The sequence below is a fragment of the Balaenoptera physalus genome (genome assembly GCF_965194825.1).
Source record: "Balaenoptera physalus genome assembly, chromosome: 12".
In the NCBI taxonomy this organism is placed as follows: Eukaryota; Metazoa; Chordata; class Mammalia; order Artiodactyla; family Balaenopteridae; genus Balaenoptera; species Balaenoptera physalus.
In genome coordinates, this window is record NC_138897.1 from 47,010,588 (window position 1) to 47,022,769 (window position 12,182).

At 38.0% G+C, this 12,182-nt stretch overlaps 1 protein-coding gene across 39 annotated transcripts in view; it reads right to left on the reverse strand.

The window, feature by feature from the left end:
- DTNA (dystrobrevin alpha) overlaps positions 1-12,182 on the reverse strand; it is a 387,334-nt gene that overhangs the window by 47,374 nt on the left and 327,778 nt on the right. For 19 of the 39 annotated variants that reach the window (XM_082416049.1, XM_082416047.1, XM_082416044.1 and 16 more), the window contains 3 exons: positions 11,506-11,595; positions 4,145-4,222; positions 3,489-3,581 (listed from right to left, as the gene is read on the reverse strand). The exons of 6 other annotated variants lie outside the window; for them this stretch is intronic. In XM_082416049.1, the coding sequence (XP_082272175.1) occupies positions 3,489-3,581; positions 4,145-4,222; positions 11,506-11,595 (261 nt within the window). Of the gene's footprint in view, positions 1-3,488; positions 3,582-4,144; positions 8,649-11,505; positions 11,596-11,670; positions 11,949-12,182 lie in introns of those variants that run through there. 14 more of the 39 variants (XM_082416073.1, XM_082416058.1, XM_082416055.1 and 11 more) reach the window with 6 other exon arrangements.

The window sequence follows — 12,182 nt, forward strand, 5'->3', positions numbered from 1 at the left end:
CAACCTAATTATATGAGATCAGGGGTCTAACAAAGTGACAGCAATCGATCATGATGTCAAAGTATAGACTGTACCCTTTCACTGTACTGCTTCCCTCCCTTACACAAGGGGCCTTTTCAGAGTTGAGAGAAACGTGCCAGAAGCTTCTGACTGGTAAGTATCAAGGCTTAAAATTATGGTTAGAGTTGGAAGTTCTGGGCTGGTTTGCAACCTCCTTTGGTCTGCCTGCCACAATCTGTCCTATAAACCACTAGCAAGCCTGGGCACCTGATAAGCTTTAGGAGAGGCCAGAAAAAGCCCTCACTGTATAACTCTGAGACCCCTCCTCCCCCAATGAAGAAGGTGCTTGAAAACCATTAAGGCTTTTAAAACTTCACTTAGGAATTAGGAAGACAGTAGGACTTCTCCCTTGATCTACAGTTTATTTATTTGGCTTATCTGACATCAGAACCAGCAAGGGCACATAAGAATATCTTTAATTTAGCAGCAGACTATTTACAGATGAGTCAGTTTCCCATTGTGCTAAGCAGTTGATATAGGGGAGAAGGCTCCCACACCGAGTGAATTAGGAGAATATATGAATACTCACAAAAACACACCTTTCAAGCAAGAACAACTATTAGATTCCTCTTTATAGACCATCTCATGAAGGGTGCACAGACAGGAAGGCTGAGGTATGAGGTGGAAAACAGATGAGACTCAATATCAGAAGACCTTGCTGGCAGGTGACCTTGGATAAGTCACTTAATGTCTTGTAACCGGCATTTTCTTATCAGTGAAGTGGCAATAATAATATCCAAACCTACAGGGCTTTGAAAAGCAGATTAAATAATGTGTGGGAAAGGGCTTTGTCATTTTTGAAGCATTTCATAAATGTAAAATTTATTATTCATATTCTGGCTGCTGTGATGAGGTCCAAGAGGCTGAAGAGAAAATTTTTGTCTTTTTGAAGCTTACAACTAAAATGAGAAATCACAAGGCACAGAACTAAATACATAATTGGTAATTTATGAACAACCACTATTTCTATTACTAGTATGTGCTCAAAATATTTGTTAAAATGAAATACAAATAATATAATGGGATATGCAATTTCAGTAAATAGAGGTGTGGTGGATGCAGTTGTGGAATGTCCAGAAGAGCTTTCTGGAGGGCATGCATTTATGTAGGTTTTAAAAGATGCAATGTATCACAGTGGTTATGAGCTTGGGATCAGGTAGATAAAAGTTGAAAGCCCGGCCCCACTGTGTAGTAGCTATGTGCCTGTGGGAGAGTCATGTAAACGCTCTAAACTGATACCTTTACTGATCGATAAAATGGGGATGAGAGTATTTACCGGCTTATCTAAGGACCAGGGGAAATTATGTAAATAAAGTTTTAAACACAGTGCTTATCATGAGGTAAATGCTTTAAAAAATGGTGGCTCTTGTGATTACTACCATTATAGATCTCACCACAGTTGAATGACGGTTACGCATCAGAGCTATAATGATGATAAAGGAGGGGAGACATCACTGCATCACTTACAGAAACCTGGCAGGTGTGGGGAATGGTTAGGATCTAATTAAACAGAAAGGAAAGGGAAGGAACAAAATGAGAAAAGAGAAGTTGGAATTTTTTAAGGATGGAAAAAAGTGATGAGAATTATGGAGGGCAGTAGGTTTTAAAACCGAGTCAGCTTCATTGATCAGTCTTAAATTCTGCTTTGTTTTCAAAATACAAGTCACATCTATCTTTCATCAAGTCGATGTAAGGTGTCTCTACTGAGACAGTTTTATGGTCTTAAGTGACCATCAAGTCAATATGATTAACCACTTGAGGCGGGAAAAGGGCTGGGAGTGACAAACTCTGCACTTTCCTCTTTGGAGATTTCTCTGTTACAACTTTAATTAAGAAAAGGTCAAAGAAGAGTGGTGGAAATAACCAGAGTGTGCTAGATTTTGGACACACACTCCAAAGGACAGGAGAGGACAGGGTGTGAGATCACATCATTGCATTCAGACATGGTTGAATCTTTATCGACTATACCCTGCTTTGAAGATTACCAACACAAATTTTGGGGGGGGGTTAATTTAGTATTTGGTTCTATTGTTTCAGCTACCATATAACATTGGGGAACCAAATTCACTGGGAATAAGATGAAAACCATCACTCCACCTGTAGTTTTGAGAGGCTGAGATGTAAGAAAGAAGAGGAACTGTTCGATCTACAAGCTGGGAAAATTTGAACAAAGAGATGGGCTTAGCTGAAGAGTGCATTTTTATCTCCTGAAAGAGTAGCATATAGTATAAAATTAAACCAGTACACTGGTTATATACATATATTAAAAAAATACAAATTAAGATAAATATATAACTATTAAAACAAATAAATGTTCATCAGTGTATCACCTAAAGTCATCTCATGTACTAATCTTGCAAAAAATAGTTCTAAGGCATCAAGGGAGGAAAGTTCTGGAAACAAAGACGTGGTTAACAATACCAAGTGGTGAGGGCGATGAATGCCAGATGTTTGAGGGATGCTTTCTGTGACACAGTAGAAGAAAGGGGACCAATTTTAAAGGCAATTTAACCCATTGGCTCACTTAATAGTTATAAAGGCAAAAAATCCATAGGCTCTTAGTTCAGAGAAAAGGTATTAGGGTTATTAAGTAAAATCGAATATTTCTAAGGAACTGGTTTGCTAAACATGCTTGTAAAACAGTTGTCTAAACTAGGATGAAACATGATAATTATACAGTTTGTGCATTTATTTTCATTCAAATTGAAAATGTATATTTATTATTAACTAACCTGAACCAATGGGAGGAATCTCCTGTGTCACAACTAAAATTGAAAGGGAAAAACTCTAGGAATGCCTTTATTCTATTACATAAGGCTATCTGAATTCACACATTTAACACATTGGAAAGTAAGCTTTGAATACTGTGGGACTTGAAAGTAGGCTCCATCAGGATGGCTAGCCTGAAACATTTGTAAGAGAAGAGTTGAAAGACAATTTCTCCCACTGTTATCATTGTTGACGAAATGATTTCCATGGCATAATCCCATCCTATCACTTTTCCTCTTCTTCACTTCTATCTTAAGGGAATGGAGGATTGTTCTCTAAATCAGTAGAAACACACAAGTCCTTGGAATAAGACAAATTCCTGCATCACCGTCATGTAGTAATTTGACATGGCACATGTAACACAGAACTGACCGGTGGGACCCAGAGTCTTGCCTCTCCCTAGATGCTAATATTTAGCACAGCACCCGCTTACACGAGTTGTCCCTTTAGCTAAGATATAGACAAAAATGTGAATTCTATGGTACATTAATGGGCAGTGTCCAAAGTAATATCACAAGACATTTTAATTGGATCAGTTATAAAAATGCTTTAGGGACACCTCTGGTATCCAGTGACTTTGCCCCTTGCTGAGACTGCTTGTCAAGAGATCAGACTGTTCCCCTCTCGCAGGACAGTCAAGCAGCCAAACCTGCACTAACCATGATGGGTTGTTCCGGAGCATGTTGACATACAACCCGATGAGAACATGTTCATCAGCTAGCCTGTCTGCCACATTCAGACTGTACTGTATCCTGAAACAGGGCAGGAGGAAAGAAAAGGTGTTGTTAGGACAGGTGGACAGAAATAAGCAGGGCAGGTAGGAGTGAGTTTGCGGTAGAAAAGGCATCTAGAAAACCAAGCAAGTAAAGGAAAACTAAGCGATGTTCTATGAAAAAACACAAGCAAAATCCAAGCAATGAAATTCACAATGCCATTTCACTCTCTTTAAAAATAGATTTCCACTTCGGTCAAGTAACTTTTAAGAAAACAGAATTGCATTCTTCAAACCACTAAGGGCAAGAAATTCATTTGTACAGTAAATACACTGAAATAGGTTGCAAGCAAAGATTATCCTTGGGAAAATCAAATCTGAAGCTTAGTCATTTTAAAAAAAGAAAAGGGAATCAGGGAAAGCGAATAACAACACAGATGTGTCTACTCAAAATAACTACTTGATGCTGTTAATGGGGTTATAACAGAGCTGCTTTGACTAAATCAAAGATAGTCTTTCAAACACAAAGCATCTTTGACACAAGAAATCAGCATTTTTAGTTTAGTTAATGCAGGGTTCCAGCACACTCTGGCTTTAACTTACCCTTTGCCCTTCAGCAAAGCTGGAGCAGCCCTAGCCAGCAGTTTGCTCTGCTCGACTTCACTGTCCTTGGGAGGAGAGCTGGTTAATAAGATGGGAAAGCCAAGAAGAGCGTAAACTCGGCAATGCATTCGAGAATAGAAACTGGCAACAGAAACTCCCAAGACTACTTCCAAGCTCCATTTGGACAGCTCTTTCATTACTTTGAAATGTTCAAGATGTTTTCAGATTTCCACATAGTTGAACTAGGAGTAGCAACCTGGCCTGAGAACCACAATTACAATTACACAAGCCACTATGATCCCAGATTTGACCTCTGCTGTTTGCTAAACAAATAGATTGCATATGCCCAGACACAATGACAATTTATTCAGCATTCATGACAGACTATCCTGTACACAGTCCAATAGTTCACTAAGTCCTGCCAGCCTTCAGATCCCACACAAGAAGCTTATTTCTCCAGCCTGCCCTCTATTCTCCGACTTTCTGTGTTGAACAGAGAATTGAAAATTACCTAGAGATTGGTGTCATATTAGAAGTGTTTTGCTACTTTAGGCACAAGTCACCTGACCTTGGCTGTGAAGCTGCGAAGAAAACTTTCAGAGAAACAGAGAAATAAACCTTTGAGCCTTATAAACATATATTCATACTCCTTGTGTCTAACTGGTGAAGAAGAGTGCAATCAATAGGGCAAATTCTCATCATTTTAGATTTATTAGGAAGAACACTCACTTTAATTGGCAATTTTAATGAAAAATTTAAAAGTTTAATGTAGTTTTATTAAAGGAAAATAGAAATGTAAATAATAATAAAGTGTGGCCAAGCCAAAGGCACCCAAAATTTATATAATATAAATGAACTTATAACTATAATGAATAGGCATGTTCATTGGGAAATATGATATTGATTCTTAGTATTATAACTGTACTTGTAAGGTGCTTAAAGAGAGTTTGTTCTTTTGTAGGTTAAAAATTTGCCCTGCAGCACTGGTGTACTTAAAACTATCCCTTTCTCCCTTCATGGAGAATACAAAAATTAAGTGTCTGACTTTGTTTGAATACCAAGTTTTTAATTACTTGCATTGACATTATTAGATTTTTACCACAAACTTCCATAACTTTTCAAGAAGTTATAAATCTATATAAGAATGGTTAATAAAGCAGTTAAAAATCTTAAAAACTTTAAAAGTTTTAAGGTTTTACTACAAAGTACCACTTTTTCAGACCACAAAGCACAAAATATAGCAACTTATAAATGAATATCACATTAGAATTATGCACAGTATAATTGGAATTCTTGTTTTATAAAATTCTTGTTTTATAATTCTTGTTTATAATTATGCACAGTATAATTGGAATTCTTGTTTTAGTATATACTTTATAATAGTATATACTACAAGATTCCTTAAATAGTGAGGCTTCTGGTAAATTTAAAATCAAATTTGATCTATAAAGAAAACATGTAGTATAGAGTAGGCATTAATGTTTGTTGAATATTATGACTTTACTCAGCTTTTCAGGAATGCACCTATTACTCAAAAAGTACAACTGCATACAAACAAAATTGACTTTAAAAATGAAATTAATGTTCTAGGAGGATTTGCTTTCCTGATGAAGTTAATTTTTTTTAAAAGCATATTGATCTGCACCTTCAAAGACTATGAAACCTGCCCATCAGGAGCAAATAAGCATCTTAAGCCATTGGAGTTGATGTTTTCCCACCATCCCACCAAGACAGCATTCCAAACCTTGTCTCCTGAAGTACAGCTCATTATCCAGTAACTACGGTCTCACTGCTGCCCAATCACCTCCCCCAACTTTTTTGTTTGATAATACAAGATAGATCTACCCACTATATAATTGATTTCAGATCCCTGTAAAACCACTCAAAACACTGTGTGAAATATTAAGAATTCTTCCCTCCAAATGAAACCATTTCTCTGCCTTGTTACATACGCTACTTTTCCCCTTGAATCCCAGAAATTGTGTCATTTCCTTAAATCAAAGGCCTAATAATTATACAGTTACAACCTCTGATGATGAATGTGCAAGAAGAAAAAAAAAAGAAACATGGGAGGATCAACCACGAGGATATGCTTGTTGTAAGTTACTCTGGTGACGTCTGATGGGAGGAAGGTGATGTGTCAGTAAAGCTGCAGAAGTGTGTCCCACCACTTACTAACGAGCACTGGAGGAACCCTGCTGACATCAGCATGGTGCAGGGTTGGTAGCAGGAAGTGAGCGGTTGCCCAGATTTTCCTTCGGTGGCTCATTCTTTCTTTCTCTCTAGTTCTCTGGGCCCCTCTCTCCTTCCTCTACGCCACTTGCCTGTCTCCCCTGCTCTTTCCAAGTCCCTTCTTTCCACAAAGGGATGAGCAGATGTCTCCAGATACACGTCTTGTCCTTTCGTTGTCATTTTCTTTGCCTTGGCCCTTGCCAGTGCTGGTTCGAAGGCATCATTTAAATCCTTTCACGTTCCTTTCCTTTCCCATATGAATCCTTGGGAAAACCAGTTCTTGGACTATATGGGGATGACATTCTCTGCATTTATGAGTTTGTGGAAATAAACCATTTAGCTCATTTTGCTAAAGCTGTTAGCATCTAGTGCCAAGAGCATTTCTGACTTTTGGTACCCAGTGTCCACATAGTTTCTGTACTACCTAGAACTAGCCTTGAATTCTCCTCCTAATCATTTATTTCTGGGAAGCAGAAAACATGACCATGTATAGAGGAAGCCAAGTGCATGATGAAAACAAGAAAAAAAAAAAAGCACTCTTTCTAAATGAAATGGATCAAGAACTTAGAGAGCAGACCAGGAGGCAGGTTTCACTTAAAACTTGGGTCTATAAAGACAGTTCACATGAAGTATCTTCACCAGAATTTCTTCTGCAGCTCCCAAGGAGCTCGAAGAAGGGAAGCAAAGTGAAAAAAAATTTTCTCCTGAGTTGTTGCAAAGGTAGTGACATCAGGTAATTTATGATAATCTCTTCAAAGCAAGGTACCCTCACGATATTTTATAGAATACTTTGGATGTTTAAACTTTCATTTTGTAGCTCTGGCAGTTTGCTTGGAGAAGTTTGGTGATATTTCCAATTCATTGTGGGCTTTGGGATCAGGCAACACTGGAACCTAGGGTCTTATCAAGAAGTGATTGCTTCCAGCATGTCAGTGCATCCAAACGTGCCAGTGGCTTTCCTGCAGCTCTAGCTCTGGAAACTTCTCCATCTTCTGCATGCCCCGTCTTCAAATTTAAATGCATTCCTCCTTTTAACCTCGGAAACTGGTAACTACCTGGGGCTCCTCTTGACTGTGGGTGATAAATCTTTTCTAATCTGAGTCCCAAGGAGAAGCAATGCTACCATCCCTAAAATTGTGTGTATACACCTCTCTTTTTCTTACTGTCGTTATTTTCTTTTCACCAGGCCCTGCCAACGTATAAACACCTCCTTCAGCACACACATTTTCATTATTGGGTGTGGTGACAATCATACCCTGGAGGGTATGACAAGGTGAAATTTGAATTTCATGTGTTCTGTTGAAAGAAAAGAGGCTGGAAATATTCCTTTAGATTATTCTTTTCTAAAAAAAAGATTCTCTTATTTTCTCACCAATTCCTTTTTATACTCTGGAAAAGAGCATATGTAAAGATAAATGGCCTTCTTCCAAAAATTTTCATACACACACACACACACACACACTGGCATAATGCGTTCTGGAAGATTAGAACAATTTCAAAATATTTCATATTTATTTATTTAAATTCACCCTTTAGCTTTGGAGGATGACAACGGATGCCAGAATTTTGCTTAAGTGCAAATATTTTGGGGGTACTCTAAGGTAACAAAATCACACACAAATGCTCCCTGGATTTTTGCTTAAACCTGCCATATAGTTTTAAAAACCACTTCTGCTTATGCTGTGTTATTATATTAGCTCTGGCCAAATATTTTTTTCTTTTATTGAACATGAAAATAAAAGGATGTAAATAAAAGTCCCGCATAGAGCAACAATGTAATATAAACAAATTATGTAATGTGGCATAATTATCATCACAATGGTTAAATGGAAAATGATATTTGAACCATGGCAAATTAAGAAGAGATATTTACTTTTTTATTGATTCTTAAATGATTGATAAACTTGTTGGTGTTTGGGCTTGTGAAGAATGACTTGTAAACTTGGCTCGCTCCTTAGCTGACTGTCAATTGGGAATAACATTTTGCTTCTCACTGTAATTAACACAATCTAGACCAAGGTCATCAAACTAATTTAAGTAAATTAGTTTTAAATAAAAAAGTCCACAAGTCAGTTTTACCAAGTGATAATTTCTGGAAAAAATCTTTTTCCCCTTTTGTTTTCTAGCTTTCAACATCTTTGATCTGAAACATAAAATATCTGCCACACGCAAATCAGCAAACAAGCATTAAAAAATAGCTTAGTGTCTCAGTGGGAAAATGAGTTGTCATCAATTCAGGCTGGCATGAAAGTCAAACCTTCTTAAGCAGGTACTGTGGAAGAAATAATAATTCTTAGGTCATATTTGATTCACTACATTTACTGTGTTGTCCCCCAGATAGTACCAAGCTGTATCAATTGTGTTTTTGCCAAGAGATGCTCTAGAAAAGTTTGCTGGGTACAGAGCACACACAGACAGCAACTAAAGCAACTCTAGTAAGAGAATAAAGGTTATCAAAGTGAAGAAGAGGTGATGGCAGATTTAATTATACACTAACATTTTAGTATAGGAAATAGAGTTGAGTGGGAACACCAGTTTAATTCAGGTTTGAAAAAAATCTAGCATATTAGTGGAGCTCTGGGGCTACATGGAATAAATAATTACTTGCAGAGAGTGTTTATTTCAAATTTCATACAACATGCCCAGAAAGTGTGAAAAGAATGAAGAAATCTTCAGTTGAGGTTTATTTATAAATGCATCTATTTTATGATGCTGATTTATAAATCTACCTTCTTTCCTGACTGAAAAGGGATGGGCTTTAATCTTAGAAAATACTGAGCATGGAGAAAACTGATTTTCAGAAGCAAAATCTGAATTCAGTACCTCAATTTTATTTCTAATCACTTTTGATTACCAAAACACAAATGTTTAAAATTTAGTTTGAACACTATATGTCAGATTAAAAATCTGGGTTATTAGGTAAAGACTCTTTGGGAAAGCAAAGTATTTGAAAAAACTGAAAAAGACACATGAATTAGCCTTTCTGTAGTTGAAAACCCAAACAAATCAACCAACTGACCAACCAGTCAACCAACAAAAATGACTCACAAAGCCTGTTCCATTGGGAAGAATCAGGATTTGGAAAGTGCGTGGGGAAGGCAGTGTATCTTCCCCATATGCACCCCTGGACGTAATACAGTATTAGTAATTAACCAAATGCTATTCAGAAAAAACCAGAAAATAGCATATTAGATTGTGTTCAACACACTCTTGAATCATAAGCAATGTTCTAATATTTGGGAGAGTGATCAGTTCTGGCTAGATATAATAGCCAAAGTGATTCTTTTTGTGAGTGGTTAAGACTTTAGAGGTTGCATTTATAAAAATATCTGTAAAATCTTTAAGAGAAGTTTCTAAAACTGAAGGTAAAATTATCTAGCCATTCAAATTTTTAGAATGTCCTTATTGTAGCTAATGAAGAAATGGCCATAATAGCCATAACTAATGAAACATTTTCCAAATGGAAAGGACTGGTTAGCTCTCTCACATAAACGAGGTGAGGATTTTGGCAAGATAATTAAGATTTTACAAAGGGGGACTGATGCCAACAGCAGAAACTCAAAGGCATAATGCTGTGGGCAGTGAGGGGGAGAAGGGCTTTGTGGTCAGCTCTTGCAATAATATTTGCCGTAATGGCAGGCTATCTTTCATAAGCTTAATGTTGGCTGCCCAATCATAGATCATATATTGGCGTTCTTTTCCTAGTGGTGATGATAAATTTCCATTGATCTAGTTGTTCTTTTCCTATAAATTCATGCATTTATAAGAAAACAATCTAGGTTTAGGGATATAGTTATGATCAAGAAAATGAATGAAGTGAATTAGTCCATGAATTGTGTCATTTGACCCATACTGTGCCTAACTGCTAATCAGCATTGAGTATACACACACACACACACACACACACACACACACACACACACACACACACACACAAACACACACGAAGACTTCAAAGGGTTAAGAGAGAGTGCCTTTGAGAATTCCCTCTTTTAAGTTAAGGGAAAATTGACTCAAGGATATAGCTAGAAACGGATATCAGAACAGGGGATGGGGCAGATGGTGGTAGTATACCCTCATAAATCTGTGTGAGTTAGGTTACCAGGATGTCAAAAGACTTCAAAGATAGGCCCTAGTGCCTTTTGAAGATCAAAGTGTATGCCTGCAAAGGACTCCAGGTGAGGAATGCCAGGAGTTTGTAGCGAGGATCCTGGAGTAGTGATTTCAATTCATCCTCATTCTACTTTATCTTTGTAAGATCTGTCACAATACCAAAGACCAAAAACTCAGGCTAAATAAAGTATCTGCACGGCAAACTTCCTTACTTTTTTAATGCAGCCTCAACACTGACCAGCACCACTCTTGGCTTGTTTAGGTTTTAGTTTTTATCCGATTTTAACAGGGGCAGTTGGGGTGGGGTAGGAGTGAGGGCAGAGCTCTAGGTCCTATTTCTTTGGTTAAGTTCCAACTGTAGGAAGATTAGGGCCTTTAACTTATGCCTACATTTGGCACGATGGTTTCCATCAACCTTAGCGTATGGACATGGCTAAGAAATAAACAGGGGATCACCACCAGCATTATCAACCGGTAGAAATTAAACACTAAGAGCATGAAATCGGTTTTGAAATTGCTACTTTAATAGGAATCAGACTGCCCTACCTGGGGGAATATGGCCCAAGCCCAGGAGGACAGAAAGATGTAAGTCCTCAAGTCTTTTACTGTAATATGGTCCAACCATGTGATGTTGTCCTGATCTCACCCAGTTAGTGCTAAAATCATTCCAAGAGGCTCTTTAATACAAGAGTCTAAGGAATCACCATCTGGGGTCTTGCAAACTGTACCAAAGCAGAGAATCATCCAGAGAAGGAGATCCAACATGGTACTCTTCACATTTACTCATCTCATACATACTGGCATGAAGACATAAAATCAATAAAAGAAGTGGAAAAGAGAAAAAGAGCTGAGCAGTGCAGCTCAAGTTGGAAATTCTCAATGGAATCTCATGAAACCCCAGAAGACCTGTATCTCCACCAAAGCGTACTACAAGAGGATTTTAGTGATGAAGTAGGACTAGCGGTCTAGCTATGGAACTGCTACTACGATTAGTGCTTCAGGGCTGGGATACTGACCGTGCGCTGTGGTCAAGCTGACTTACATACAGCTTTATGAGCGAATGCTCCTCAGCCACAGGGCTGGACGCACTCATCCCCTCAGGTAACCTGAGGGATGCAAACAATAAGACCCCGTTAAAACCTCCCATGGACAGAGCAAGGCCCACTCAGAGAGGAAAGACGTTCAGTGTACACAGCTTTATTGAACGGCACCCTTAAAACAGAAACCAGAGGCCAACCTCCGTGATGACAGGAAGAACTGCAAACTTTAAACAACGTGCTTGAGGTTCAGAGGGAACATTCTAGAAGGACTGAAAATGGGAAGAAAGGGAAATGGTCATATTTTGGGGTACCATGCCCCCTGGAGGAACCAGAACAGCTCAAAATATTATGGGAATATTTTAGAGTAGAAGAAGCCATGTTATCCATCTAGACGCATCCATCATAAAGCACCGTCCAAGCTGAAATGATATAAAATGACCTTCAGTAAGGATGGGGTCTATCTCTGCTTGACATTTGCAGAATGCAGAGCTTCCTAATAAAAGCATATCTTTGTTAACATCACGCCAGATCGTCCCAAGATAGAGGCACAGGCCCATGTTTCTAATAGACTTTACAGTTTATGATTTTGTTTTGGAAAATGTGGTTTAATCTGCTGGTGGTTCTGAAAAGGAGTGCTAAGAGGAACATACTGG